The following is a 26,107-nucleotide window of genomic DNA, read 5'->3' as shown; positions in this document are numbered from 1 at the left end:
CAGGATTATTGTGCCCTACAAAGGCATCTCTCTGTGCTGGGAGGGAGGGGGAAGCCAGTGTTCCTCCAGGACCTAAGCTTTCCTACCTGCTGGTGGAGTCATCTTCATCTGAATCGAAGAAGCTGGTGGTCTCCAGCTCACTGCTCATAAGTGTGGAGGAGCTCTCGTACCCACCCAGGTCTCGGCGTCGCTCTCCCTTCACTGTACCATTCACCCTGGGTGCTATGGAAAGACAAGGCTTAGTATGCTTCAGACAGGCCACAGGTGAACACCTCCTTCCTCCACGCAGGGTTCAAGACAACCTTCTTAGAATGAATCTGGCAATCAGACAACTCCATCTAGTGCCAGCCAGCTCCGAGCCCACCCTGGGATCAGATCCATCTTCTGTGGGATACCTCTTCTACCCCACTAGAGGATGGGGAAGAGGCTGATGGACTACGAGGAACAACGCTGATAAAGCCATGGAAGACTCTCGCAGCTTGTGTCTTGGCAGACCAAGGAGCAGCACGGAGTGCCAAGGCTATGGCACACTCTGCTTTTCAACTAAACAGGACTGAGGCACTGCTGCCTCTCTCTCCTGCTCTTGAGGCTTCTACAGTAGACAGCTCCCTTGCCCCCAAAGGTTTTGTCACCAAGCTCTGATGTAACACAGGGGTTAGCTCCTGCCTCCACCACGAGGCTATGGCCTCACACCACTGAACAGCCCTTCCGAGCTGGGAAGGTTCTGCAGAGCAGACAGAGCTGCCCCATGTCTGGAGCTGGTGCCTCCACCCTGCCCAGACATGCCCTGCAGAGCTCTTGCCATGTTATCAACACTCACCATGCTCAGGCCCATCTTTCCGACGAGGTCGTTCCCTTTGCGATGACACCACCGAGTCTGTCTCTGTCTCATTGTCCAAGTTTTCTCGACTCCCCCCAGTGTTAGGGCTGCGATGAGATAAAAGGAACAAATATGTCCAACAGGGAACAACTTAAGCAGGCTCCCTCTACCTCTGTGCTGGCCAGCTTGAGCCTCCAGCCATCAGCTGTCTCCTCCTTGAGAAACCCAAGCAGAGGTGGTGGAAAACAACCATAGCACACGTATAAGAGCAGGGCAAAGGACTGGGGGAAGCTGTGCCAGCTCTTTGGCAACTTCCCTGCACTATTTTCAGCATGCCCTTGCTTGCTGAATAATGCAGCTCTACTTCGAATCTGTTCCCAGCCCTATCCTCCTCCCCTCTGGCTGGCTGTGATCCCTGCCAATTTGGGTAGGAGTGTCCCAGCCCCTGGTCTGGATTTACACCAAAGTCACTGTGGGCCCCTTGGAAACCAGGATGGGTGTCCCGGTAACTTACTGGAAAGAGGGGGGCCTGGAGTCTCCAATTCCTCCCGTGCGCTCCATGGAGGGAGGCAGCTCCGTTTGGTTATCGGCACAGACCGAGCCAGCATCTGAATGGGAACCCTCTGCAGACACCAGCTGGAGGGACAAGAGACAAGAGAATGAAATGGCTGAGGCACTGGGAAAACGTTTACAAGAGTGGCCAAGTGAGCTGGCCAAAAGCCTGCCTGGCACAAGATCTCATCTCTGACGGTGGACAACAGCAGGTGCCCAGGAGCGGGTACGAACAGGCCAAGCATGTAGCAACATTCCCCCTCAACGCCTTCCCAGACGCCAGCTATTTGTGGCTCAGGAATTCCTGACCCGGTGGTGAAGTCGGGGTGGCTGACAGCCCTGCTTAGAGACTCTGACATCATCTGCACAGCACACCCACGCCACACAGTTTTTACACTCAGGTAACCTTTAGCACATGTCCTACAGCAAGGAGTGGATTCCCCTACTTGTTCTTACATCGGGAGAGGCAGCTACCAGTCATTCCTTTTCTCGATTTTACCAGCCTCTACACCTCTGCCTTCAAGCTGCAGGACTGAGCAGGACTTTCACCTTCACAGCCCCACAGGAGCTGGGGGTAACAGAGCTCAGGGTTGAGGCTGGCTTTGAAACAGACTCCAACATATTATTTTTCTGTCTTCCACACATACTTTGCAAACTTTCAGGTTCTGCCTAGCTAATTGGCTTGGGCACAATCTCCAGGCAACCTCTGGGAAGCTCAACACTTTCCCCAGCACAAAAATTCAAGAAAGGGTCAAATGCCAGGAACTCTTTATACCAGCCATGCTTTGGGGCAGCCCAGGGACACCTACATCCATGCCTCTGGCTCTAAGATAAACCATCAATTTCAGGGCTCAGGGAATGAGGTGGCGCCTGTCCTGGGAAGAACGGGCTTGCCAGTGGGATGAAACAGGATAGCTCACAAATAAACTCAATAGAAAGTGGTTTCCCCAGCATCGCTCCCAATCCAGGTTTGTGCTTTCCTCACTTTCAAGCTGCACTGAGCAGGGCTAATCCCAATAGGGCTGGGCAGGAAAGCAACAAAAAGCCTTTTTGTTGCAAGAGATATTCAAGGATCCCCAGAGCAGAGGTGACAGGGCCCAGAAAAGAGTCCTGCCTTGGCCAGGGAGCAAGTCCCCAGGGACCAGCTAGAGCTTGCAAGCAAGGGAAGATCAATTTTCATCTTTAAGTATCTTCCAATGTGCTTTTCACGTCTGCCCCACACCTGTCCCCTGCACAGCATGGGCAAGCAGGGCAGGGGCTGGCTCTCTCCCAGTGTCAGGGAAGGACTGCAGGGCCCAGTGCCTTGATCCGCCCCAGACAAAACAGGCTGTGGGTCAGCCTGGAGCCAGTCCAGGGAGGTGAGGAGACCAGGGCAGGGGACAAGTCTCAGCCTGTGTACTTGAACCAACTGCCAAGCCATCAGCCACCACAGGAGAGGTCTGATCTAACAGAGGTGAGGGATGCCCCACTGTGGGTCAGGACAGAAGGATCATGAAATATGGGCTGGAAAGGAGCTGATCGCTGCTGCCCACACCATAATGCCAGTGTCAATGCAAAGGCAGCTCTGCTGCTTGCAGGTGAGGGGACCACATCTGCATGGAGGCAGGAACAGATGTCAATCCAGGTGCTGGAGCACAGCCCATTTACACAGGTCTTGAGCACCTCCCAGCATCACTGATCAAACACAGAGCAGTGCCCTGCCCACCTTCAAGAATTGGGAAAACCATGATAAAGGGGGGGATGGACCCCACAGATCATCATTAGGGCAGGGGGAGAGGGGTCTGCTGCCAGGGAGGCAGTGGGAACAGAGACAGGGATGCAGCCGTGGCAAGAAAGACAGAGCAGCCCTGAAAAAGCTGCAGCCAAGGCAGCAGACAGGGCAGAGAGCACCCTGGGGAGTCAAAAGCTGCAGAGCCCGTCCCACAAGCCCCAGGACAAGCCCAACGGCTCCTGCTCTGGCAACTGTCTAACCAGCTCTTGTCTCACACTTGGCTCAGCTTCCCTCCCTTCAGCAAGCCCCAGGCACATGCCCAGCTCTGCTCCCAGCACCTTCCTGCTGACTTGTCTTCCCAGGACACATCCCACTCCCTGAGGTCCACATCCCTGATCTGGAAGCCACTGTCCAGGAACACAGGGAAGAAGAGATGCTGGAAGTGGCCAGCATTACCTAGGGAAAAGTCATATAATGCTCTGTGCTTGGAGATCTCAAGACAAGACCAGGCAAATAGATCTGGACAGAGGGAACTAGTCACAGGCAGCTGTCAAACAGCAGTGAGGAGAGGAGAGCGGGTGTTCCCAAGCAGGGGGACTGATGCTGCCTTCCTCTAACACTCCCAGGGCTGGGATTTCCTCCAGGGAAGGTTTTGATAACCACCCTGCACTTTTCCTGCCTCTTGCACTGTCATGAAATATTCACTTGGATCCAACCTCCTGTCTTTCCCCCTAGCTAAAATTAGTACCAAGTTCCTAAAATAGCCTCATCCTGGCCTGTCTAGCAGAAGCAGAAAAGCAAGTGCTCCCCCCCAGCCCCCAAACCACCCATGGACAAGAAGATTCTCAGCAGAGATAGAAAAAGGGATCATCAGTTGTGCATAAAGGTCACTGAGAGTCCCATCACCCTTCACGCACAAGAGCTGTGAGCGGTCCTAACTCCAGGCACAAATTCCCTGCAAGGAGCCAGCACACCAACGCGGCAGCACCGTGGCCTCGTCACACCAGACAGAGCCACACTGGATCCATGCCGCTCACACTGAGCAACCAGAGAGCCCCTGCAAGGAAAACCAGCAGCTGCATGGATGTGTGGACCATGAGGAAAAGCACACCAGGTAAAAAAAGATCAATGGAAAGGGTTCAGGGACTCTGGGACTCCTCACAGAGCAGGGGAAAACAAAAGGCAGCTGGAAAGGGAGGGGTAGGAAGATGTCTCGGGGCAGATGCAGTCGTGTCGGGGATGGTGGCCAGGAGCTGGCCAGGATGTTTGCTGAGGGGCCCAGCTAACCGCTAGAGGGAGGACGGCAGCACCCGGCCACCGGCTCTTTGTGTGGGAGCCCCCTCCCCGTGCACCCCCTCGTCCCAATGCGGGGAATGGGCAGGACCTCACTCTGCCCCCCTGGCCAGCATCCCAGCAGGAGCCAGTCTGTCAGCTGGGCACCCACCTGCCTGGTCCGTCACCCCCACCCACCCTCCCGAAATGCAGTCACTTTATGGGTCCCCAGCTGAGGCCTAGCTGTTTGGTGCAGGGATAGAAGCAGCACTAGGTCCGACCTAGTCTAATTTGCTGAGGGTTTTTACTGTTTAGGGGCTATTTGGTGGCTTCTGGAAAAAGGCACTTGGGTCTTGATTCTGCTCCTGGCATAGATCCACACACACCCATCAGCACAAACTGCAGCTCAGCAGAGGGGAAAAAGGGATGGCTGGCTATGGGGACTGAATACCCCTCTCCCCCCTGCCAAAAAAGAGGATCCCCTTGGGGCAAGGGAGGCATGCGGGCAGGGGACAGCATGTGCATGGCATGGCATGGAGGGAGAAGCTTGTCCTGCAGCTGCCCAGGCAGTACCTTCAGTCGTCAGGGCAGTCAAATCCAGTCCGCTTCGCCAGCACTAAAGTCACTTAAGCCCTTTGCGCCAGTCACCGAGCAGGACTTTCCTTGGAAAGCTGACCCTGCCATAGGGGCACACGGGTTACACTGCAGACAGGCCAGGACCACCACCTCTGCCAGGCATCAGCTACCGCGGGCTCTCCAGAGAGGCATCCCACATCGTCCCCGGCACGGGGGACCCAGCACCACGCAGCCCCCTCTCCAGTTGAGGGATTGGAGCGTGGCAATCCAGCTCATCAGCTTCGTTAGCAGCCAGCACACCGACAGTACGGAGCAGTCCCCGTGCCTTACTTGGCACTATGCAACCAAACGGTGGTTTTCGGAGAGGGCAGAAACAGGCAGTGAGATACCGAAGCAAGGGGCTTGCTTACCCACGACACCACCCGGCCGTTGAAGCAGGGAAGCTTGGCATTGTCATCCGAGATCTCTTCTTTCACCACCCTGCAGAGAGGAGAGGAGGCAGTCAGAGCTGGGTCCGGGACTGCAGAGGACAAGGAGACCTTCCCAGGCGGGTGTTTTGCACCCTGCAATAGGCAGCCCAGGCTTGTGGATGGGGCAGGGAAAGGACCTGCAGGTCCCTCCTGGCTACAGCTTCCTGTGCTCACAGCCATAACTGGCAGGCTGGAGGGGAGAACACAAGGGCAGAACAGGCTCTCCTGTGTGCATCCAGCTGTTTTATCCCCCGATCCACATTTTAATCAGTCAAAAAAAAAAAAAAAAGAATTCAGATGCATATTTCCACCAGTTCGCTTATTTCTAAAGAAATAAATAATTTAAACCTCTTTATAATGATCTGAAAGAATCACAACGTATGCCAGAGATTTCTAATAGATGAAAGTGAAATACACTAAACATGCTGCCTCTCAAATGTTACTGTTGTTTTTTAATTACGTACACAATATTTCAACATCACTTCAAGCTTTATAGTTGTGCCACAATGTCATGTTCCTGCATTACACAAACAGGTACGTTATTATCCGTCTTCATAATGGAGGCACCACCGATAATTTTTTTGCCCCGACAGTAAACACATCAGTTTTCTCTGGAGAGAAAATTTATTCTATTTTAAGTATCACTGGGTTTAGGTGCCTTTTCCACAGTGAATCTGCAATCAAAACAACTTGTAAATTCACCAGATTCAATTAATACCATCTTTGATAAATCAGATTTAATGGCAAAATAGGCTTTAACAAGCTCATTTTCTTTTCTACTCAATGACAACGTTTTAAGCACTTATTTAATACAAAGACATCTTACAAGTAGTTTGTGATATTAATTTCCCCTTCCAAGCTCTATCTAAGGTATCTTGACACATATTGTGCTTAAAAAAATAATGTAGTAACTAAACAGTGAATAAATTATGTTTGGAGGGGAAAAGAATCCAACAGAAAAAGAACAAAAGAACGAATGTGAAACCTAGGGAAATTATGTATTAAAAAGCAGTAGCTTGTAAGTAACTAACAGAGTACACAGAGGTGGGATTCCATCAACAGCTCTGAAGGGTCCCCAGACCAGTCCCCAACTCACGGAGAATCGAAGAGGATGCAAGCGTGGGACGCGGAGCTGTGACCCATTGCCCCAGACTGTCACGCAGTCCAGGCACTGCCATCGAGTCGCAGCACGTTGGGGCTCGGAGAAACAGGTACTCTGGGCTCCCGGCTGTGCTCCCTGGTGTGCCAACTGTCCAAACCGTCACCGAAAATACGACGGCAAGGCTCGCCAACACTTGCAAGGCATCAGCAAAAGGCAAATGAACACTGCTGGAAGACTAAAACCTGGGGAGCAGGCTCGTTCCACCCTGCCAGCCGTGCTGGTTGCTCCAGTGTCACAAACGCTCAGCAAAGGGCTGTCCCACAGGGTGAAAGGCAGCACGTTGCCACGTCTTTGCTGGCACTCACCATCTCTGCCCAAACTGGAGAGCCAGCAAAGAGACTGGACAAATGCTACAGATCCCCAGAAGGCACAGATGAGGAGGTCACAGTCTGAGTAGTCTAATCCACTCCCAGGATGTGCATTAGTTCTTCTTGCACAGATGGAGAAACAGGAAAAAGCAGGAAAGGAGCAGCGAGGATGGATTAAGAACACTGCTGGCTTAATGCTTTTTCAGCATGCCCTGTGCCAGCCACTGCCCAAAGCCCCTGCAGCCCAGGATGAGTGTCAGACGCAGGCAGTCTTCCCCAGGACCCATTCCCTTCGGTGCCCACGCCAACCCTTTCCAATGCAGGCAAGTTGTTGTCTCCTCACTTCCAAGCACACACACACACGCACCCTGGCCTGGCTGCACTAGCATCCATTCATACTGTCGCCAGCAGCCTGGACTTCATCCAATTCCTAGAGAGAACTTCAGGCAGAGCCAATTTTCAGTGCTGCATGCTGCCTGCTCAGGGACACACAGCCCTGCCTGCGGGTGAACGGACAGGGTGATATGTTTGCAGGGTCAAGGTGACCAACCACTATGCACAAATGAACTATTCCACTTTCAGTGGAGCCAGAGGAAACCAACCCCCAAGACCCTCCCGCCCACCCTCAACTGCAATGCCCGATGGTGAACAAGCTTCCTCTGTCCTGAGAGCTGGTCCCTCGTCGCTCCCATTACCCCACTGCTGCCCCAGACATCCCATGGGTCAGCTCCACCCCGGAGCAGTTTTCTCCCTCCTTCCCCAGCCACTACATTATTTATCACTATTTATCACCCAGATGCCAGAGGACAATGGATTATATATTTAGACTCTACAGAGCAAAAACTGATAGTACTGGAGTCAGGCGCATGCCAAGGATGAATCTCTCTGCAGTCCTGCTCACGCCTGTCATCCCTTGCACCATCCCAGCTATTCGTGCCCTGCATTCCTCTCCAGCCTCAGCCCTGAGCTGCAGCCTTCCTCCCCCCACCTCTCACCGCTCTCTTCAAGTCACACTTTTCACACGAACAAGGCCGCAGGTTCACGTCAGAAGCCACCAACCGAGCAGCCTCTGGGGGAGCTGTGAGCAGTGCCACGTTTCTCCTCCGCGGCTGCATAGGGAGGCAGCCATGAGATGAAACTGTCCCGATGTGCTGGGAGGGAAAACCATCCTGTGAATGTGCTGGGAAGAGCCCCCAGCTGATGGGGTCTGAACCTGGGAATCCTGAAAGAGCAGACCCAGAAGGAGCTCGGGCTCTCTCAGTTCTGTAAACGCCTTTCCTTTTGGCAGGAGCCACCACAGCCCAGGGAAAACATCTGCCCAAGGCTGATTTCAAAGGGACTGCTTTTAGTTTACCGGCCATCAGGGCAGCCCAGTTCCAGATTTTCCCATGTTTAAAGTCCTGCTGGGGGCTGGGCATAAGACGGTGGCCAGGAAAAACCCCCTTCTATGGAGAGGCCGCCCAAGCCTTGCCCAGGCCAGCGTGGGTCCAGTCCCCTCAGCACTGCTGCTCTGCATGGACAATCTCCCCGCAGCCCGGGTGCTCACCAGCCCCCAGCCCATCCCCTGGGCCAGCAGACATGCTGTGGCCAAGCTGCAGGCTCAGCGCCTGGCCTGCAGGCCCAGCGCTCCCCGGCACTCATCTGCCTTGAATTTTCCAACAAAGAGACCTGCGGGAGGGAGGAAGGAGGGAGGAAGGAGGGAGGGTTACAGGGGAGGCAGGCCGAGTGGGCGGATGATTCAACCGCCATCCCCAGCGACACGGGGCCAAGCTGGGGGGGAGGAGGAGGGGACGAGGCTCTGGCTGCCGCAGGAGCCGGGCTGGGGTGTGCAGAGGGGGCTGCCAGGGCTGACACAAGCACCACATCTGCTCCCATGCGGCTGGGGGAGGGGAAGGGGCAGCCCCGGCAGCAGGGAGGGAAGCGGAGGAAACCCAGCTCCAACCATGGCTCCATCCCTACCCTCCCACCGGCTTCTTCAGAAGAGCCGGCAGACCCACTCCCCATGGCCTGGGAAGATGCCACGCTCCCAGCTTCCCTCCTGCTCCCCGCCGGCGGGAGCAGCTGGCAGCCTGGAACAAGGATGCAGAGGCAGGCAAGGGACAGGCGGGCAGACGCTGCCTTCTCCAGGGAGCCCCAGCCTGGCTCAGGAAATTAGAGGGTATTTTATATCACAGAGTCATGTCCTAGGAATGAAGGGAAGGTGGGGAACAAGAGTGTGTGCACAGGAGAGAATGGAGGTCATAAAACCCAAGCCTCGGAGACGGCTGTGTCGTGTCAGAGACCCCGGGCTGCGCAGACATTACCAGCGCAGCTGCTGTGCTCCCAGCCTCCCTGTTTCCCCTCGGTGGCCTCCAGCCCAGGCAGGCTGTAGATACGAGGGAGTTTCTAGCTTCAGCCAGCTCTGGTCTCTCCTGAGCGGGACCCGCTAGCCACAGCAAGGTCCCAGAGAAGAACTCGGATGGAGTAACGCAGCAAAAGAAGTAAGCCAAGAGGCACGGACAAAGGCTCCAGCAGAAGGATTTGAATCTCAGATTTGGATGCAGGCTGGAGCTCAGCAGCGATCGCTGCTCGTCTCTGGCAGTCCCGTCCCCCAACTTGTCTATCTAAGGGCACGCAATGGGGAGGATACCCAGAGAGAAGCACTCACGCGATGTGGCAGTGATCAGAAAAGCGAAATCTGGTGTTGAGGGGTCAGTACCAAGAAAGGAGGTGAGGGAAGGGGACCCTCAAGCATGTTACGACAACTTGATGGCCAAGATGCAAAGGAGTCTGTTACTAAGGGAGGTGCAAAGGTTGAGAAGACAACTGAGCAGTGACAATTTCACACTGAAAAGATGTAAAGCTAGTAGAGCAGATGGAAAAAAGATCTTTTCCTTCATTTAGTTCAATTATTAAGAAGAAAGACCTTTACAGAACAGCAACATTTTTTTCCAACATTGCAAAGCCCAGAAATTCATTGTTAAACTTAATCTTCTACTACAACCTTCCAACAGCGCACAGCTTAGGTGGGTCACTCCTCTGACCTTAATAGCGCCCAATCTCCTACAGCCTGCAAAAGAAAAAAAAAAACCAAACAACTAAAAAACATCAGGAGACGTTTCTACCCAATAGCACAAGCTCCAGGGATTTACACACCAGAAATATGATCTCATTTTCAAGACCTGTACTACACACCCCTGAGGGTAGGGATGTCTTGTCTCCAAATGATCGTATAGATTAATAATGCTTCATAGCAAAAGGAAGCACCTTCATGTGTTACTATCCAAATGGGAGCATCTCCTAGCTCTAGAGGAAAATCCTACTCTATTCTGCAAGATCAAATGCTGAGGCCACAGGGATGAGCTCTGCAGCCATTTCACCAGAAGAGAAAATTGGACAGGGCAATTCTCTGACAGAGAATTTCAGATAGGAAATGCTCACCTGTTAGACTAAGCCCAGACATGACATGTGTGCCTCCCATGGGGATCCAATCCCCCCAAGGGCTACAGGCCCATCCAAAGTATACACACGCCAACGATCACACGTGTATTGGCGAGACCTCGGGCTTTGCAGGCAAACAGCATGCATCAAACAGGATTAGAGGATTTGAGCTGTCTGTCTTCGTAAGCCAGGGAATTCTTCAGGTCTTCCTCAACGTATTTTTACCTCCTGTGTGAGGAGGAGTACATAGCATACAAATTGCATGGTGCACTGGGGTGAGAAGGGCTCTCTGAGTGTAAACAGAGACCATCACTCTCCCATTTATTTCCCTCTCGAGCCCCCAGATGGGGTGTTCTCCACTGCTCCTCTATGCTGTAGCACAGGGTAAAAAGCAAAACACGTTTGTAGGTGGGTTTAATTGTCAGACCCTCCCCCCCAGAGGAGCTGCTGTCCTCCCATCTATCCCTGCACCTCGTGTGAACGTGAGCTCCCTTGCAGCACTGTCATTACCTGGGGCGTTTTTTAAGAATCAAGGAGCACAAACCAGCTGTCCTGCTAACACACGATAACACAGCTCTGCATTCGAGCAGCAGAGGCCACCTCTGCTCTCCTAACAAATCAAGGGAGCTTTACAAGGAATCCTCGGGGAGCAGGTCACCCCATTTCAAGCTACTACCCACTTTCCTCAGGAGCAGAGACATTGTGCCCGTGCGTGAAAGCACAGGAACAGCCTCTTTTGTTCTCAGGCTGTAAACTACAGTCTCCCTCAACTGCGCTCACCACTGCTGCCCCACAGCTTTCTGTGCTTTTCCCCCACCGTCACTCAGGCAGGAGCTGAACAGACATCTAAGATGGCAACTGTTCTCCCCAAGAACCTCTCATCAACACATCAGCAATCACTCCACTGGACTTACACCAGGACAACCACAGCCTCCCTGTCCAGGAGATGCTTGGCTCCAGCTGGACCCATGCTCAGTCCTACAGGCATCACTGGGTGAGAGATGACAGACGACAGACCTCCTGTTCATCTAGTCCAAAGACTGGAAAAGGAAAGGCATTTGGGAATGAGCCACCCAACCTCACAGGGCCTGCCCAGGAGCTGCACTTATCAAAGCAAAGCTACAGACTTTGATTTCCGAATGAGTCCAAGAGCCCCAGCAGCCCCTCCTGCCTTGATATCCGGAGTGACCATCTGGCTGCAGCACTGCTCTGCAAACAAGCCCAACAAGCCTGTCCTCTGTCAGGAGAAGGAAGCTGCACCAGGACTGCAGGAGGCACCTCCACACTAATTAATCCAGCCCTGCCCAAGTGATGCTTCCAACCCCCAGAAGAACATTTAGAGACATCATCAAAGGAAGCATTCTCCAGGCCCCCGAAGGTTCAGTGACACTTTGAGTCTCTTTGAATTGGAAATCAGGACAAACGGGAACTCCCAGCAGAAGCCCAGCCAGGTTCTTCACCCTGGTAGCTCAATTTCAGCTCCTCAACAGCTCTAAGAGCTTGCACAGCCCAGCACAAAGATACAAGACAAGTGCAAGGACTCACTGTGAGAAAGATTTGAGGTTAAACATCTGCAGAAATGACCTTCAGGGAACAGAGACAAATCCACAGATATATCCACAGTGACCAAAAGCTGGGCTTGTATTCAAGGAGGGATAGGAAACAGGCCCAGAGAGGCCCCAGCCGAACAAAGACATGTGTGTGAGACAGGGTAAAATCCTGATGCAGTTGCGATGGTTGATATTAATGTTGAGAAATGGCAAGCAAACTGGAGGAGACTTGGTCTGCTCTGACACTTAGCTCTGTCTGGACACAGACAGCAGGAAGAGCCCACAATGCAGAGCTGCAACACAGCAGCTCCTGCAGACAGAGAGAAAGGGATTGTACCACGAGGTGGAAAAAGCATTTACCCAGGTACCGCTGCTAGCAAAACACAAGAAGCTTGTAGATGAGGTGTCTGGGCCCCACAGGGAACTCCTTGCAGCTCTCCACAGAAGTCACTCACCCCTTTCTAGGCTGGTCAGAAAGGCAAGAGTCTCCCTTGCAATGCCCAGGGACTTCATGCCAGTTAAGACGACAGTGAGGAGCTGTAAAGGGCTGCTGGGGGGATGGTGTGATGTTAGCACATACACAACAGTCAAGGGAGAGGGCCATGATGTCTGTGAAGGCTTGCATGCACCATGAGGAGGGTAGGACCAGGCCTTCCTTTTCTGGCCCTCAGCTGAAGGACGCCAAGTCAGTCCTGCTTTTTCTTAACAGCAAGCGAGGCTCCTGCCAAGAAAGCGCTGCTGCTGTGGAATGTGCTGGGCCAGCAGTACAGCTCATTCCTGGAAAAGCATCAACTCAGCAGGAGAGCAAGGAGAGGAGAAGAGGGGGAAAACGGGAAGAGGGGGAGGGTGGGAAACAAAGTCTGAAAGCTTGAACTTCCACACCTGGGGAGGCAGGGAGCTGCCACAGAGCAGTCTGCTCGCCAGCACCCCCTTGTCCCAGGCTGCCAGCACAGCAGCTCTGCCCAGCACCAATCCTCTGCTCTTGGAGCACCTTTCTACTGGCCAGTCACCTCCAGAGCAGGTCTGGGAAGGCACAGACCAAGGCAGATGTCTGTGGGGAGGAGTGAGGTTCGTTTCCCCATCATGTTAACAATTAATTTGTATTTAATGACAGATCTCCACCAGGAGATGACAAAGCAGCCTCCACACGTGTCCTGCCCTCAAGACAGTGACCAGCTCACATTACTCTCTCCTAGCACAAACAACTCTGCAAGGGTCTCCCAAGGAAACCAGCCTAACCTCCTACCCGGTGGGAAGGGGCCTTGAAGTGTAACAGGCTCTAGATGACTGCACCTATTCTTCACATCCAGCTGGGCTACCATCAGCAACATGTCTGCTAGCTGGGTCTATAAGACATACAGAGAACCCCTATAAAACCAACAGGGAGTTAATAAAGCTCAAAACTAAGTTCCACCACAAAACATTTGCCAAAGACAATGAGAAGGACTCACGCAAAGAAAAGCCTTTCAGAGTCACAACAGCTGCATGGTGGCAAAGAAAGAACTTTGTTCCCAATCCCAAGCTATTGCAGCACTCCGAAAAAAGGGCAAACAGTGATACTACATCCCTTTGATCCTAAACTGCAGGAGGCAGCAGACACCATGAGGGGTCTGCATGCTCATAAGGACCATTTCTGGCCATTGCTGGGACAGGGATGCATGTTCTTTTCCTTCCTCACCTTTGGGCCCTGGATAATTTTTGGTGCAACCCAAAGTATTCACTTCACTGTCAGGAAATTGTCAGCAAGCCAGGAAGAACTTGGGAGAAAACCAATCATTTAAATGATCAGCTCCTACACAGGTCTACCAGTAGACAAAACCAATCAAGGGTAGAGGAAGGGTAGCTGTTTCACCTGGTCTCCTGCTTTTGATGGTGTCAGTGCAGGGGACGGTACAAGAAATTCCCTGTACAAAGGCAGCGAACAGAGTACATTTTTGTAGCCTTTCATATATTTCATCTATTTCAGCTACTACCAGTCATCTTCACCAAACTCTTTTCAAGATGCAGGGCCAAGCCCTTGAACAATACAATGATCAATCTCCTACCAAGCATCCTTTACCAGGCCAGCCAAGCTTGACCTCCAGCTGTCACCCTGCAAACAAGCAAATACTGTTCAACTGCTGGAAAAAAAAAAAGAGACAAGAAAGATGCTCCAGTCCTAAACAAACCATGCATGTGCTGGTACACAACTCACTCAGCCAGAGGTCCAGAAAGCGGATGAGCGCCATAAAGCAGGAGCCAATCAATTAGTGTAAATTAAAAGGAATCTGATTAGCCAAGAAGCAGGGAAAATATGAGCTGTCTCCACTGTGCTGCTGTTTTACTCTCAGCAACAAAAATACTCATTTCTTTTTCATTCCTTTATGAAAGCCCTTCCCACAGGACTCCTGCTGACACCTGACGGATGTTCCACTGGACAAAGCAATACCTAGGCAGGCAGGAGACCATTGCCTACCTAGGACTCCTCCAAAGGAGTGTCAGAGATCTACTCACACAGGGTGCAGGCCATGGTCTTGATCTGGAAGGCAGGCGTTTTCTGTTTCAGCAGCCCAGCAATAAGGGATGACTGGCATTAGTCTGTAGTCTGTGTGAGGTGCCACGTACAGAACCCCGTCCAGATCCTGCCAGGACTCACCTCTACACCAGAGATCAGCAGCTTTTTCAACAAGAGGGTAAGTTTCCCCACAATTCAGAAGAGGACAGTGTGACAGCAACATACCCCTCTCTGCAAGACCAAGTCCAACCCAGAGCTGCTGCTTTTCTTTGACACTGTGAACTCCCAGGCCTGACCCTTTTGCATACCATTCAAAGCCTTCCCACCTGCCATCTCTGACAACTGCACCAAAGGCTGGATAATGGTCAGTGACCTCCAGAAGTCACTATCACACGTGACATGAAACGTTTCTCTTGTGGAGGGTCTCAAAGCCACAGCTACCAACTCACAGGTCCTTCAAGGATGGAGAAGTGCAGTGAAAGGCAGCACAATCTGTCTGCAGTATGTAAATATCCCATGAGCTTGGTAACTGTGTTGAACTGGTCACTCTACACATTAACTATTCCCAACAGCAGCCCAGAAAGACTTGTCACATGTTAGCACTGCAATAGGGCCATTTCCCATGTCTGTGGATCTGCTGATGAATCAAGTTACAACTAGATCCTGATTTTGAGCTTCCTAATTATCTGTGATACTGACATCAAATTCCCCTGCAGCATGTCTCCTTCAGTCAGATGTAAAGTCACCACAAGCACTTTGTGCCAGCACCATGTGTTGACCGACCAGGAGCTCACCTGGTTCCTGCAGATAACACGGCCAGACAGTCTCCACCTCAAGTCTACACATCTCGCTACATGGGAGAGCATGTGTGCCATGCAGCTTCCTGCTACCACAGCACAGGTACCAACTGCACCAAAGGTAACGTCGTATGAAGGCACCAAAACATTTTTAGTGTCCCACGCTGGCAATATATAAAAAAAAAAAAAAAAACAAACAACTGCTGTAGTAGGCTCCCATGTTTCTGCGCGGGGGATTCAGAAGCACAGACACATCAGACTCAACGCACACACCCTGTATAGATATTACATACCTCTGCAGTAGGTCAGAGCTGCCCCAAGGAAACCCAGACAGAGCATACCCTAAGCTGAAGCAGATTTTGCCACCCCAAAACTCCTCTGCTGCTTCTAGGATGCCTGGGTAGGGAACAGTCTTAAGAGTTTTCCCAAACTAACCTACCTTTTGGCCCCAGCTGAAATGAAACACTTTCACTCTGGAAGGAAAATCCATCTCACAGGAGCCACTTCAGGACCCAAAGGTGCGTTTACCAGCACCAGGTCTAAGGCAACTAGGAGGTCTGCCATAAGGGACTCGGCTGTGCAGCTAGATCCATGAAAATCCACCCTTCTCAGAGCTACAAAAGCCAGTAAGAAAAAATTCAAATGAACACAGTGCAATGGCAAGACTTCCTGCATTAAGCCCCTATACGGGTTTCCAGTATAGCACAGCCTCAGCTGGGCCCACAGGCAAATCTCTTTGCGAATGGCACTAAAATACTGGTTTAGCTAGGCAGGGCTGAACGAACTGGGACAGCTCGTTAGCCATATGCAAACAGAAGTATGGAGTTTGCATATCCATCACAGCTTCTGAAAAAAGCTTCGATTTGAGAAGCTGCTGCACCCTGGGGCCAACCTAGCTAACAGCCATCAGCACAGCAGCAGCCTTCTCCCTGCCCCTGCCCTGCTGATCACGTCGGGCCACAAAGCCAGGTTTGTCACTGCACTTCTGACACTGCTCTGGTTGTCAAAAAGAGCGGCGTGGCACAGCACAGTGACAGGGGACAACCTATTTGCTCGCAGATGGTGAGACACAAAAGGACCATGAATCTCAAGCAGGTCAGATAGGTCAGAGCAATGCTGAGGGAAAAAGTTGAAGACCAGTGAGTGGGCAGGCTAATGTGCTAGCACCAGTTTCCCCACTATGCTAATCCACACAGAGACAGAGCTCCCAAAACACAGACCCCTCTGGTAGACTCTCAGTGCCCTCAGAACCAGCCTGCACATGGCAGGAGCTGCCAGACATCAGAAAACAAGGAAGAGCCCACAGCCTCTGTTACCCAGATCCTGAATTCCCAGCCTATCACAGAGACAGCTGCCAGCGATCAGAGGGGCCACGTAGCAAATAAATTCCTCTCCAAACCCTAGGGGCAGGTCAAAAACCAGCAGAGTAAAGACCTTCCCACACAGCAGCTGGTGCCAGCTCTCCCAGAAACTGATCTCTGCTCCAAGTCATGCAAGGAAGCCTTCCCCCCCTTCAGCTCACATCTTCAGCCAGGACCAGAAGGATGGACTCCCACTGCAGTGATTCAAGTCACTGCTCACTGTATCTTCTTTTCCTCCAGTTCTCACGAGATGGCAAATTTTAGCAAACAAGACACATGGACAGATGCCCCAGCAAGGGGATAACCAACACAGAAGACTTAGTGGCAGGGTACCCAAATGCTGCTTTTGCTGCCTTCAATAGCTAGCTGTGACTGGAAAAACAATGCCTCTGGCATGTCTCCTTTAATAAATACCTGATACAACCACCACAACAGTCCCAACCCTCTGCTGCGATACAGGATTACACGGCACAGGAAGGTCAGCACCAGGCATCTCTGCCTGCCAAAGCCTCCAGAGAATTCCAGCCCATTCCTGGACGGGCTTAATATTAGTGCTACAGCAGTAACAATACAGCGACGGAAACAAGTGAAACCAAGAGCTTCAGAGCAGGGGCTCAGCGAGATACTAATACTTCAGCTCTGCAAGCTAATGCAGCCCTTGGAGACAGTGATATTCACAGCCCAAGAGCTCACATACTCTCCTAAGGCCACTGTGGCATTACATAGATAAGCACATGGACAAAGCAGACAAAGTCACAGAGATTAAACTAATTCCCAGATTTGTAACTTACTTCAATGTCTTCCAAAAAGCCTTCACAAAAGGATTTGGTCCAAAAATTTCCAACAGCAGCCACCGTCAGGATTAAGTTTTATTTAACTTGCCAGCTGCTGCCTAACGAGCCAGCACCATCAGGACAAACAGTAACACAGCCACGTGGTACCACATCCCCCTTCTGGAAAACCACCATCCATCTAGCACAGGTCAGAAGGGCAGGCTCCGAATAACAAACAAGGGATGGAGAGAGGAGGAAATCAATAGGAAACACTAAAAACACACAGCCCTGACTGCTGCCTCATCAGATGTGCAGCAAGATGCAAAAATGGTGTGACAACATGAAGGCAATTTCCTGCAGGCACAGTCTCTGCTGTGTTCTGCAAGCCCAGCTCTCCTTCATGGGCTTTTACATAGATCAAATATCCTAAACCACAACATTGTTATATCTATTTGGATGCAGTCAAGGGTGGAGGGATAGCACTTCATTACAGCAGATACCCTCAGCTCAGAACAGTTCAGCAACTGCCATGCAGACATGCAAGAGGCTTCCCACCACCTTAAGTACCATGAGCTCAAAAAGGACTTCACGAATTTCAACTGTGCTCCCTACACCTCTACATATACAGCCTTCAAGTCTAGACGGAGGGCCTGATGCCCACCCTGAGAGAGCATCGAAGCCAAACACATCTGTGCAGCAGAAAAGCTGCGAGGGAAACCAGATTTTCTTTGTTTATACTCACAGCGCCCTTCTTCCCTGAGCATCCCCAAACACACAGTGGTGGATAACTAACCCCACCTTCAAGGGTTCAGGCCACCACGCTGCCAGACCCAGATGTCTCTGCCTGCTGGGAGAGCAGGTGGGGAAATCACAGGTGAAGGAGGCCAGGAGCATACTGAAGAGGGACTTCTTCAAGGCTCAGTGCTCTGAGCACATGGGTCCTGGGCTCATGGGCTATCTGCCTCCATCCCTACAAGCCAGCACCTTCCTTCTCAGAGTCCATTATGAAACGCTACGTCCCCAGATGCCTGTCCTGCTCTCATCACAGCTGCACAGGAAGAAACATCACTCCTTACACCACCACCCAGAAGATCCAGTACCCAGTCTGTGGGTGAGCCAAGGTCTGGGATTTGGGAGCAGCCAACTTCTAGATGAAACTCTGAAAAGTTGTATTTCAGTGGGAACTAGATGCCTGAGCAGTGAGGCCGCCACTATCATCCCAAAACAACGAACAACGTTCAGGTCACAACCCTGATTATGATGGTTTATGAGCCATTTTCACAATGTTTGGCCTTGACTTCAGAGACTCAACCACGTTGGGGCACAGCTGCACCACAGTCAGGGTGCACAGATTTACTTCATAGCAATTTCTGAGACTTCGAGGTAGGTTTTTGCTCTGTGCAGGAATTTGGAGGACCAGAGTCCTTCAGATGATTTCAAAACACAGCTGCATTCTCATGGATGGGCAAAGGTTTCTTAACCTTTCTTTCTCTTTTTTTTCAGAGATGACAAGGGAGGCTTAAAATTAAGAAACATTCCCATGAAAAACACAATTGAAAACAATACCTCTCCAAGAAAAATGCTGGCTTCAATATAACACCATATTTTGGGAGAAAATACATTCAGTCAAAAAAAAATTCTGACCAGCTCGAGCTGCAAACAAGTTCAATAGCTGTTGTAAAGCTTCATTGTTTGCATAGTACAGACAAGGCCTTAGGGAAATTGGTCTGCAGCCCGATTTGGCTAACTTGGCTTTCCAAACGCCACCCCTGGGCAAAGAAACCAGGCTGTGACTGCCATCCAATGTGGCCTTCAGAGCACAGCTCCAACCACAACAGACAAAGCCGGACACCTACGGAGTCACTAATGGCTGGGTCTGAACAGCAGGACACACACTGCCAGGCGCAGACAATACAACCCAGGGAAAAAGCAAATACCATCAACTAACCCTGTCCATCTGCACCCCAGCCCTAGCACTGCTGCGGCCCACCACCACCACCGCGGGCCCCCCCCCACTACCACGACACTTGGAAACAGCCTCCAGCAGCAGCTACAGCCAGGATCAGCTCCAGTGTCGACGGGCCACCCCCCAGCACGGGCAGCATTACAGGAACTTCCCACCACAAGCACAGACAGTGGTTAGCAGCTCTCTGCCAAATCCTCAGCAGCCCAGGAGAGAGACAGACGCACAGGCTGCAGTAACCTACATGCAAAATGTCCAAAAAATAACCTCTGGTGGACCTGGGGCAGCACATCTCACGTGAGCAAGCAGGGAACCACACATCCTCTGGAGCGGGGAGCACAAGAGATGGAATGCTGTGGCCTTTCACATGGGTAAGTGCTGCCCTCCACGCAGAAAGGATGGGGACTGGCCAGAAAATGAAGAAAAGTGATGGCCACCTCACAACCAGGCCAATGCTGTCACTCAGACAGAAGCACCTCGAAGGACGCGTGCATGCAAGGGAGTCACACGCAGTTTTGGAGGCCCTTTTGTTCACAGACCTCTTGCCAACCTCTCCCTGCACGAAATCCAGGCTGAAGTGGAATCACTCTCCATCAGGGGCATGGGATCGGCAAAGGTCATCTGCAGATCACAGAGTTTTCAATTCAAGATTTAAAAAATAAAGTTTCAAAAATCAAAATAAAACAACTCCCCCAACTCACGCTACAAAGAGCTGGCAGGAAAGGCAGGGGCACCATGCCAGCGGCTCACCACTGCTTAGGGACTGACACTGCTTATTAAGTTTAGGATCCCTTCCCTGGCTCCAAACGCTTCGAGCCAGAAGGACAGTCACTGCTGGCATCAATTTCAAAAAGACCCTGCAATAAAAATAAATCACCCAGCCTTTCAGTGAGCGTCAACGCATTTCCCCATGCACATGTGCAGGACATGAGGTCGCCAAATACCAACGGCATCTGACCTCTGCGCTGGGAATTCCAGCAGCGCCCGCTTTGTTCTGCTTCCAGAGTGTTGCCCTAATCACTGCCTCATACCCAGCTTTGGAGAGCAGGTGATAATTATGCAGGTCTGGATTAGATACTGGGCTAGTGATTAGTTGGATACCAATTTTCACTTGACAGTTGAGACCTAGGAATCACCCACCACAGCTCTGAAGTTAAAACTGGAATCGAGACCTACAAGGGGGAGAAACCAGCAGCGGTGGGAGGAGGAGCAGCACCATCCCACCACTGTACCTCGAATCGCTGGTGTCCTCCTGGCAGTGCGGAACAAGTAGGTGAGGCGGGGAGAGGGGAGATGATCCCGTTGCAGAAGTGGGCCCTTCTGCTCTCCAGCGTGGAAGAGGAGAGGTGGAAAAGTGGACATAAGCACAAGGATCACCCAAGTGCTTTCTCCACACGTAGAAGAAATTCAAACTTTCAGGTACTTCCGAATTTATGGGAAGATGAGACAGAACTTCAGGCCAGGTGACAAGGACTTACCTGGATGCACAAATTGCACTCATTCAACTGAAACTGCTTTGAAAAGTTTAAATTAAACTTCAGCATGTCCCTGTAGGAACACCTTTCAATTGATAGAAAATGAGCATCATCAATTACAAGCAAAAAATGAGTCAAAAGAAACCACATTTCAACTGATAGAAGACTACCCTCAGAGTTGTACCAGTCACCTGGCCAGATGAAAAGTCAAACCTGTAGTTCAGCTGGGGCAAACATGCACACAACCTGGCTGGCAAGAAGATCCATGCTGCCCAGGGACAGGTACATTTCTCACGATGGACTCAGGCAGGAGGTATCTACGCATTGCTGAAGCCCATGTCTCAGCAAACTACAAATAACCACAGACCATCAGTGCAGTTGTTCCTTTCCCACTGCACAGGTCCCCAGGAGAATTTACAGTACTGCTCTTGCAAAACCTCTATGGAACTGAAAGCTCTGTCACGCTAAAATCCACATGATTGTTCACCCAAAAAGCTCACCGTGTCAAGTGGACAAGGCACAGGAGCACTGTTAGAATTTCCATTTTACAGATTAGGAACAAAAAAGACAGAAATTAAAACAAAACCCCACGAAAAACCTGTGGGTGGCTTGATGGAGAACATGGATCTCAGAAGCGGTCATAGCACTGCACTGATCTAAGGCTCTCTCCTGCTGACCAGCACACAGATCTTACCTGTAAAACACTGAATCAAAAAAAAAAAAAAAAACAACAAACCTTCCTTCTGTAATGAGGGCAAGGTTATGAGGCTAAGGGTAGTTCCACACTTCACAGCGAAGCACATTCACACTTTAAAGTATCTCAGGTCCATAAATATCTCAGGTCCAAGAAGAGCGTACTACATCAGTGTGCTTAGCTCCTCCACATGTCTCCAGTTCTGGGATTAGCAATACACAAAGCCAACAAGGGCACAAATGGCTGCACCCTGCATCACTACTCCGCACCGCTGGGCTCAGGCTGGATTCTCTGTTTGTGGCTGTAGCCCACTACATGCTGGGTAGACCAGACAACAAAACCCTGCAGCCTTCCTACTGCTCACAGCTCCTCTTCCCAGGATCGGGTGTATGAAATCTTTTCATTTCTCCTCCTTCCCACATAGAGGTGACAGCATTTTGGGGTCGTCTTAATTTGGGGCTGAGTGCTTTGAGTAGGATTAGCTCCTGGCACAGCCCAACAACTCCACAGCCACCCAGGGGAGCCTCAGTTCACATTTCCAAGGAGATATAAACACTGAGGCTGCTCCATCACCGCCCTGATTCTCAGAGCAAACAAATATTAACAAGATAAACAAAAGAATGAAAAATCCCACACACCAAGACTGTGGCTGTAATACTGCCTTGGGGATGGGGTGAGCCGAAGGGAATGCCAGCCTGGAGACCCACAGCCTGGAAGGAGGAGTAAGAGCGAGAAACAGATTCAATCTGGGCAACAGAGGTGAGAGGAAACCAGCTGACCCTGGAAGGTGAGATGCCTCCATTCCCAACAAGAGATGAGAGGAGAACTTAGTCATGCCACAGGGATTCTGCAAAAGGTCCAATCACTGACAAAAAGCATGAGCCATTGGACCTGCAGGTCTCCTCCTCATTGATCAGCTGCCATGGGGCCATTCAGTGTTAACAGCTCGTCTCTTTTACAAAGGGGCTTTACCCTGGGTACCACTCCTGGACACCGCCCAACTCACAAAACCAGCCCAGCTCAGAAACTGTCAGCACAAGCCAGGCCATCCCCCTTGCTGGGCAGAGGGCATCTTGAGGGAAGTGGCCGAGAGGGATACACGTGTGAGAGTGCAACTCCCTTCCTCGGCACACAGCTTCTGAATACAGCCATCGCTAACCTGGTTTTCACTAGTTGCCCATGCATTTACAGTCAAGTAGCTGAGGTGCCTCCTGCCCTTCTGTCCCTGTCTCTCCCTGCAGACCAATGGCTTGCTCTCTCCTGGACACCAATTACCAGGGATCACAAAATATTTTGGTTGGACTCAATGATCTTAAAGGTCTGTTCCAACCTAAATGATTCTACAATTCTATGATTCTATTTTGAGCGGTACCTGGGGCTCCAGGGCTTCTCAGAGACAAGGCTGCAGCTGGACTGCTCTGGCTGTCCCCTCCCTGTGCTCCAGCCAACCACCAGCATGTTCTTCAGCTCTCTGGTAAGGAGCAAAGACAGCTTTCCTGATGGGGCATCCATGGTAGCACCATGAGAGGCTTTCTCCCCTCTGTTCCACACAAGACCTTGCCAGGTGCTGCTCCAACTGCGCAACTCATCACACAGGACTTCGCCAAGGAACAGGCTGCCCACACGCAGCCTCCGACCCCTCTCTCAGCTGCACCTACCCTTCCAGAGAGGTTCACTCTTCCCAGAAGAATGAGCTGAATTGGTCCCAACAAAAATCTCACCCCATACATTTCTGACACACCTAAACTCAATGCATCTTCCCAAGTGATTTTCTCCTCCCTGTGCTAGCCTGCACAACTCCCTATGCTGCTTTAACGTTGAGTTTCATTAATCTACCATCTGCCTCCTCTTGTGGAGCCTTAAAGAAACAGGAGGATGAAAAGGCACAGCACAGAACTGTGCTGCCACCAGACCCCTCTTCCCAATGCGAGACGCTGCTATTTATTACTAAACTTTGTTTATAGTTACGCAGACACTCTCCCACCCACATGGCAATATTTCATTCAAGACAAGTTTGAATTCACTTCAAGAACAACATTTCAAAGGATCCCAAAGCATTTGTTTACAAACAGCATGCACGGAGAATTTGCTTCTCCCACCAATGAACACGGTCCCCTCTGAGATGGGGAGAAGCAGCTGTTTCGTAGCACCCAACGCTACTCAACAGCTGAGGGACAGGAAATGATCTACAGGCAACTGATATTGCTGAGGAAGTTTATGGAAAATGAGGGCTGGAGACTTCTATTTGCCTGGAGAGAACGGGGAAGCTTCTGAGGACTAAAGCTCTCCACTGGGTCAGGAGGAATTTAGGGAGGCAAAGCATCCCAGACTGTGGTCAAAGGAGTGACTCCAAATTTCAAGCCTCATCTGAAAGCTGGCACCTCCCAAGCTAACGGGAACCTGGGCACTGGGATAATTTGGCTGCAGAGGGGAGAGCACCCCCTGCTGAGGCAGCCACACGGATCTCCATCCAAGCCCCGAACAGGCCCAGCCCTGTTCAACGTAGGGTACGAGCCAAGATGACAGCCTAGGGAGGTATTTGGTGCCATAAGAGGACACTAGGAAGACTATAAAACTGAAAACTTTTTGCAGTCCCAGTCTCCATACACAAGACTAACTGTAAACGCTAAATCTTCGGAGGTGGAAAAAAAATCCAGAGGAAGGAGAATCATGCAACTCTTTCAAACACCAAAGTGCTAGGAATGGTAAAGAGTCACATGTTGTGAAAGCCAAGAGAAGCTACGTTCCCAGGATGGAAACAGAGGTCCTCAAAAAGGCTGGAGGAGATGCAGATGTAGGAAGACTCTACACAGAAGCGTGGAGACAAAGGGTCTTACAGAGAGTTGGCTTCACATGGTACTTGCTCCCCAGAACAATCACCAACTTTATGAAGGTAGGAGACAGCAGGGACTCCCCAGAAGATTAGTCAGCACAACCATCCAAACAAGGAACAGAATATACCTCCTCACCTCCAAACCGCCAAACGTGATGGAAGGAACTAATGGGTATCACAAAAGAAGTGATGAAAATACTGGTGTTGGAAGAGAGCTGCCCTGCAGGAGATGGGATGCGAGGCAGGACTGCACCCCTCTTCTGTACAGACCCATCCCAGAGATCGAGCACAGGACATCTTACATTGACGATGGGACACGTACATGGGTACAGCAGGTCTTGCACACACCCCTTGCTCAGAGATGGGCAGCACGTGGAGAGCTCTCACTCCTCCATGGAGGCAGGGGAGGAGAAAGCTGGTCCCCCTTACCCATTCTTCCCCAAAGATGGGATGCGGAGGACAAAGCTGCCAAAATGGATGGCCCACCCCAAAATGGATGGTAGGAGAACAAAACTGCCCCCAGATCCTCTCCCTGAGAAGGGCTGGTGAAGAAGACACTGCCCCCGTACCCACTTGGTGGAGGAAACAAGGGGCACCTTCCCCAGGCAGGCACAGTGGGAGATGCCCAGGCCCTTTAGATGGGGAATGACAATCCTGAGTAGGATATGTGGTGGGATGACACCCCTATAAACCCCCAGGGTGGGCTGCACTGGGAGATATCCTCTCAGGCAAGGTGCTGCCCAAACATTGTGAGTACAGGGAGGGAGTGATCCTCAGATGGGGTGATGGTCTCCTCCGAAGTGCCTCTGGCAGACATGGGGGCGCAGCCCTAGAGAGGGTGCACGGAGGATGCCACCAGCTCCCCCACACAGGAATTAGCAGGGGGCAGCTCCCCCCCGAGTGGGTGCACATCAGGGAGGATGGGGGCTGTCCCCAGAGGCAGCATCCCCAGAGAAGATCCATGGGGGATATCACCACCAGCCCCCCCCGGTGAGGTAACTGGGGGTGCATGTGCCCCTGGGGTCTAACCCCCCCCCCAAGACAGAGCACAAGGCGGGGGGGCACCATCCCCGCCCCCCTCCAGGGCAAAGCAATGGGGGTAGAGAATGGATGTGGGTCCCCCTCCCCAGACCGGGCCGGTCCCGAAGGGCACCACGCCAACCCCGGGGGTCCCAGCCCCGCTGCACCGAGGGGACGCCCTCCCCGGGCGGAGGGGGAGGCCAACCCCAGCCCCCAGCAGCGTGCGGGGCGGGTGTCCCCAGCCAGGCCCGCAGGGGCCCCCCAGAGCTCCTCACGGGAGCCCGCCCTCCACGGGTGGACACTGGGGACACCGCCCCCCCTCCCGCCGGGCGGTCGGCGGGCCGGGCCCGGGTCCGCGCTCACCCGAAGTCGTCGTCCATGGACTTGAAGTAGAACTTGTAGTTGGGGCGGTTGAGGAGGCCCTTGAAGTCGCCGAGGGTGACGCGCTCGGCCGGGATCGGCAGCTTCACCAGGTACGGCGTCTCCTGCTCGTCCAGGTGGTAAATGATCTTCGTCTCGGCCGCCGCCATGGCGCCCCTGCCCGGCCGCCAGGCCTCCTCCGCCGCCGCCTCGCCGCCTCCGCCCCCGGCCCGGCGCGGCCCGCCACCCCCGGCCGCCGCCTCGGCCCCGGCCTCGGCCCCCGCCCGGCCCCCGCCCGCGCCCCGGCCCGGCTGCGGCCTCCGCACGCCCGGTCCCCCGCGCCCCTTGTTCTCCGGGTCCCAGCGCCGCCCGGCTCCAGAGCGCAAGCTCGGGCTCCGCCGGCTCCTCCCCCGCCCGCCCGCCCGCCGCCCCGGCTCCGCCGGAACCGGAACCGGCGCCCCGCCGCGGACAGAGCCCCAGCCCCAGCCCGGACCGG

General features: G+C 52.3%; 1 protein-coding gene across 8 annotated transcripts in view; it reads right to left on the bottom strand.

Annotated features, from left to right (window-relative positions):
* DVL3 (dishevelled segment polarity protein 3) overlaps positions 1-25,841 on the bottom strand; it is a 33,370-nt gene extending 7,529 nt beyond the window's left edge. For 6 of the 8 annotated variants that reach the window (XM_074834118.1, XM_074834121.1, XM_074834120.1 and 3 more), the window contains exons 1-5: positions 25,615-25,841; positions 5,342-5,411; positions 1,335-1,456; positions 821-927; positions 87-222 (exon numbers count right to left, since the gene is read on the bottom strand). In XM_074834118.1, the coding sequence (XP_074690219.1) occupies positions 87-222; positions 821-927; positions 1,335-1,456; positions 5,342-5,411; positions 25,615-25,781 (602 nt within the window). In that variant the 5' untranslated portion in view covers positions 25,782-25,841. Of the gene's footprint in view, positions 1-86; positions 223-820; positions 928-1,334; positions 1,457-4,000; positions 4,141-4,928; positions 5,248-5,341; positions 5,412-25,614 lie in introns of those variants that run through there. The other 2 variants (XM_074834126.1, XM_074834125.1) reach the window with 2 other exon arrangements.
* Between the last annotated feature and the right edge of the window lie 266 nt (positions 25,842-26,107).

The sequence above is a fragment of the Strix aluco genome, chromosome 9, assembly GCF_031877795.1.
Source record: "Strix aluco isolate bStrAlu1 chromosome 9, bStrAlu1.hap1, whole genome shotgun sequence".
Taxonomy (NCBI): domain Eukaryota; kingdom Metazoa; phylum Chordata; class Aves; order Strigiformes; family Strigidae; genus Strix; species Strix aluco.
Note: the sequence above shows the minus strand (reverse complement) of the source record. Positions and strands in the feature narration are given on the sequence as shown.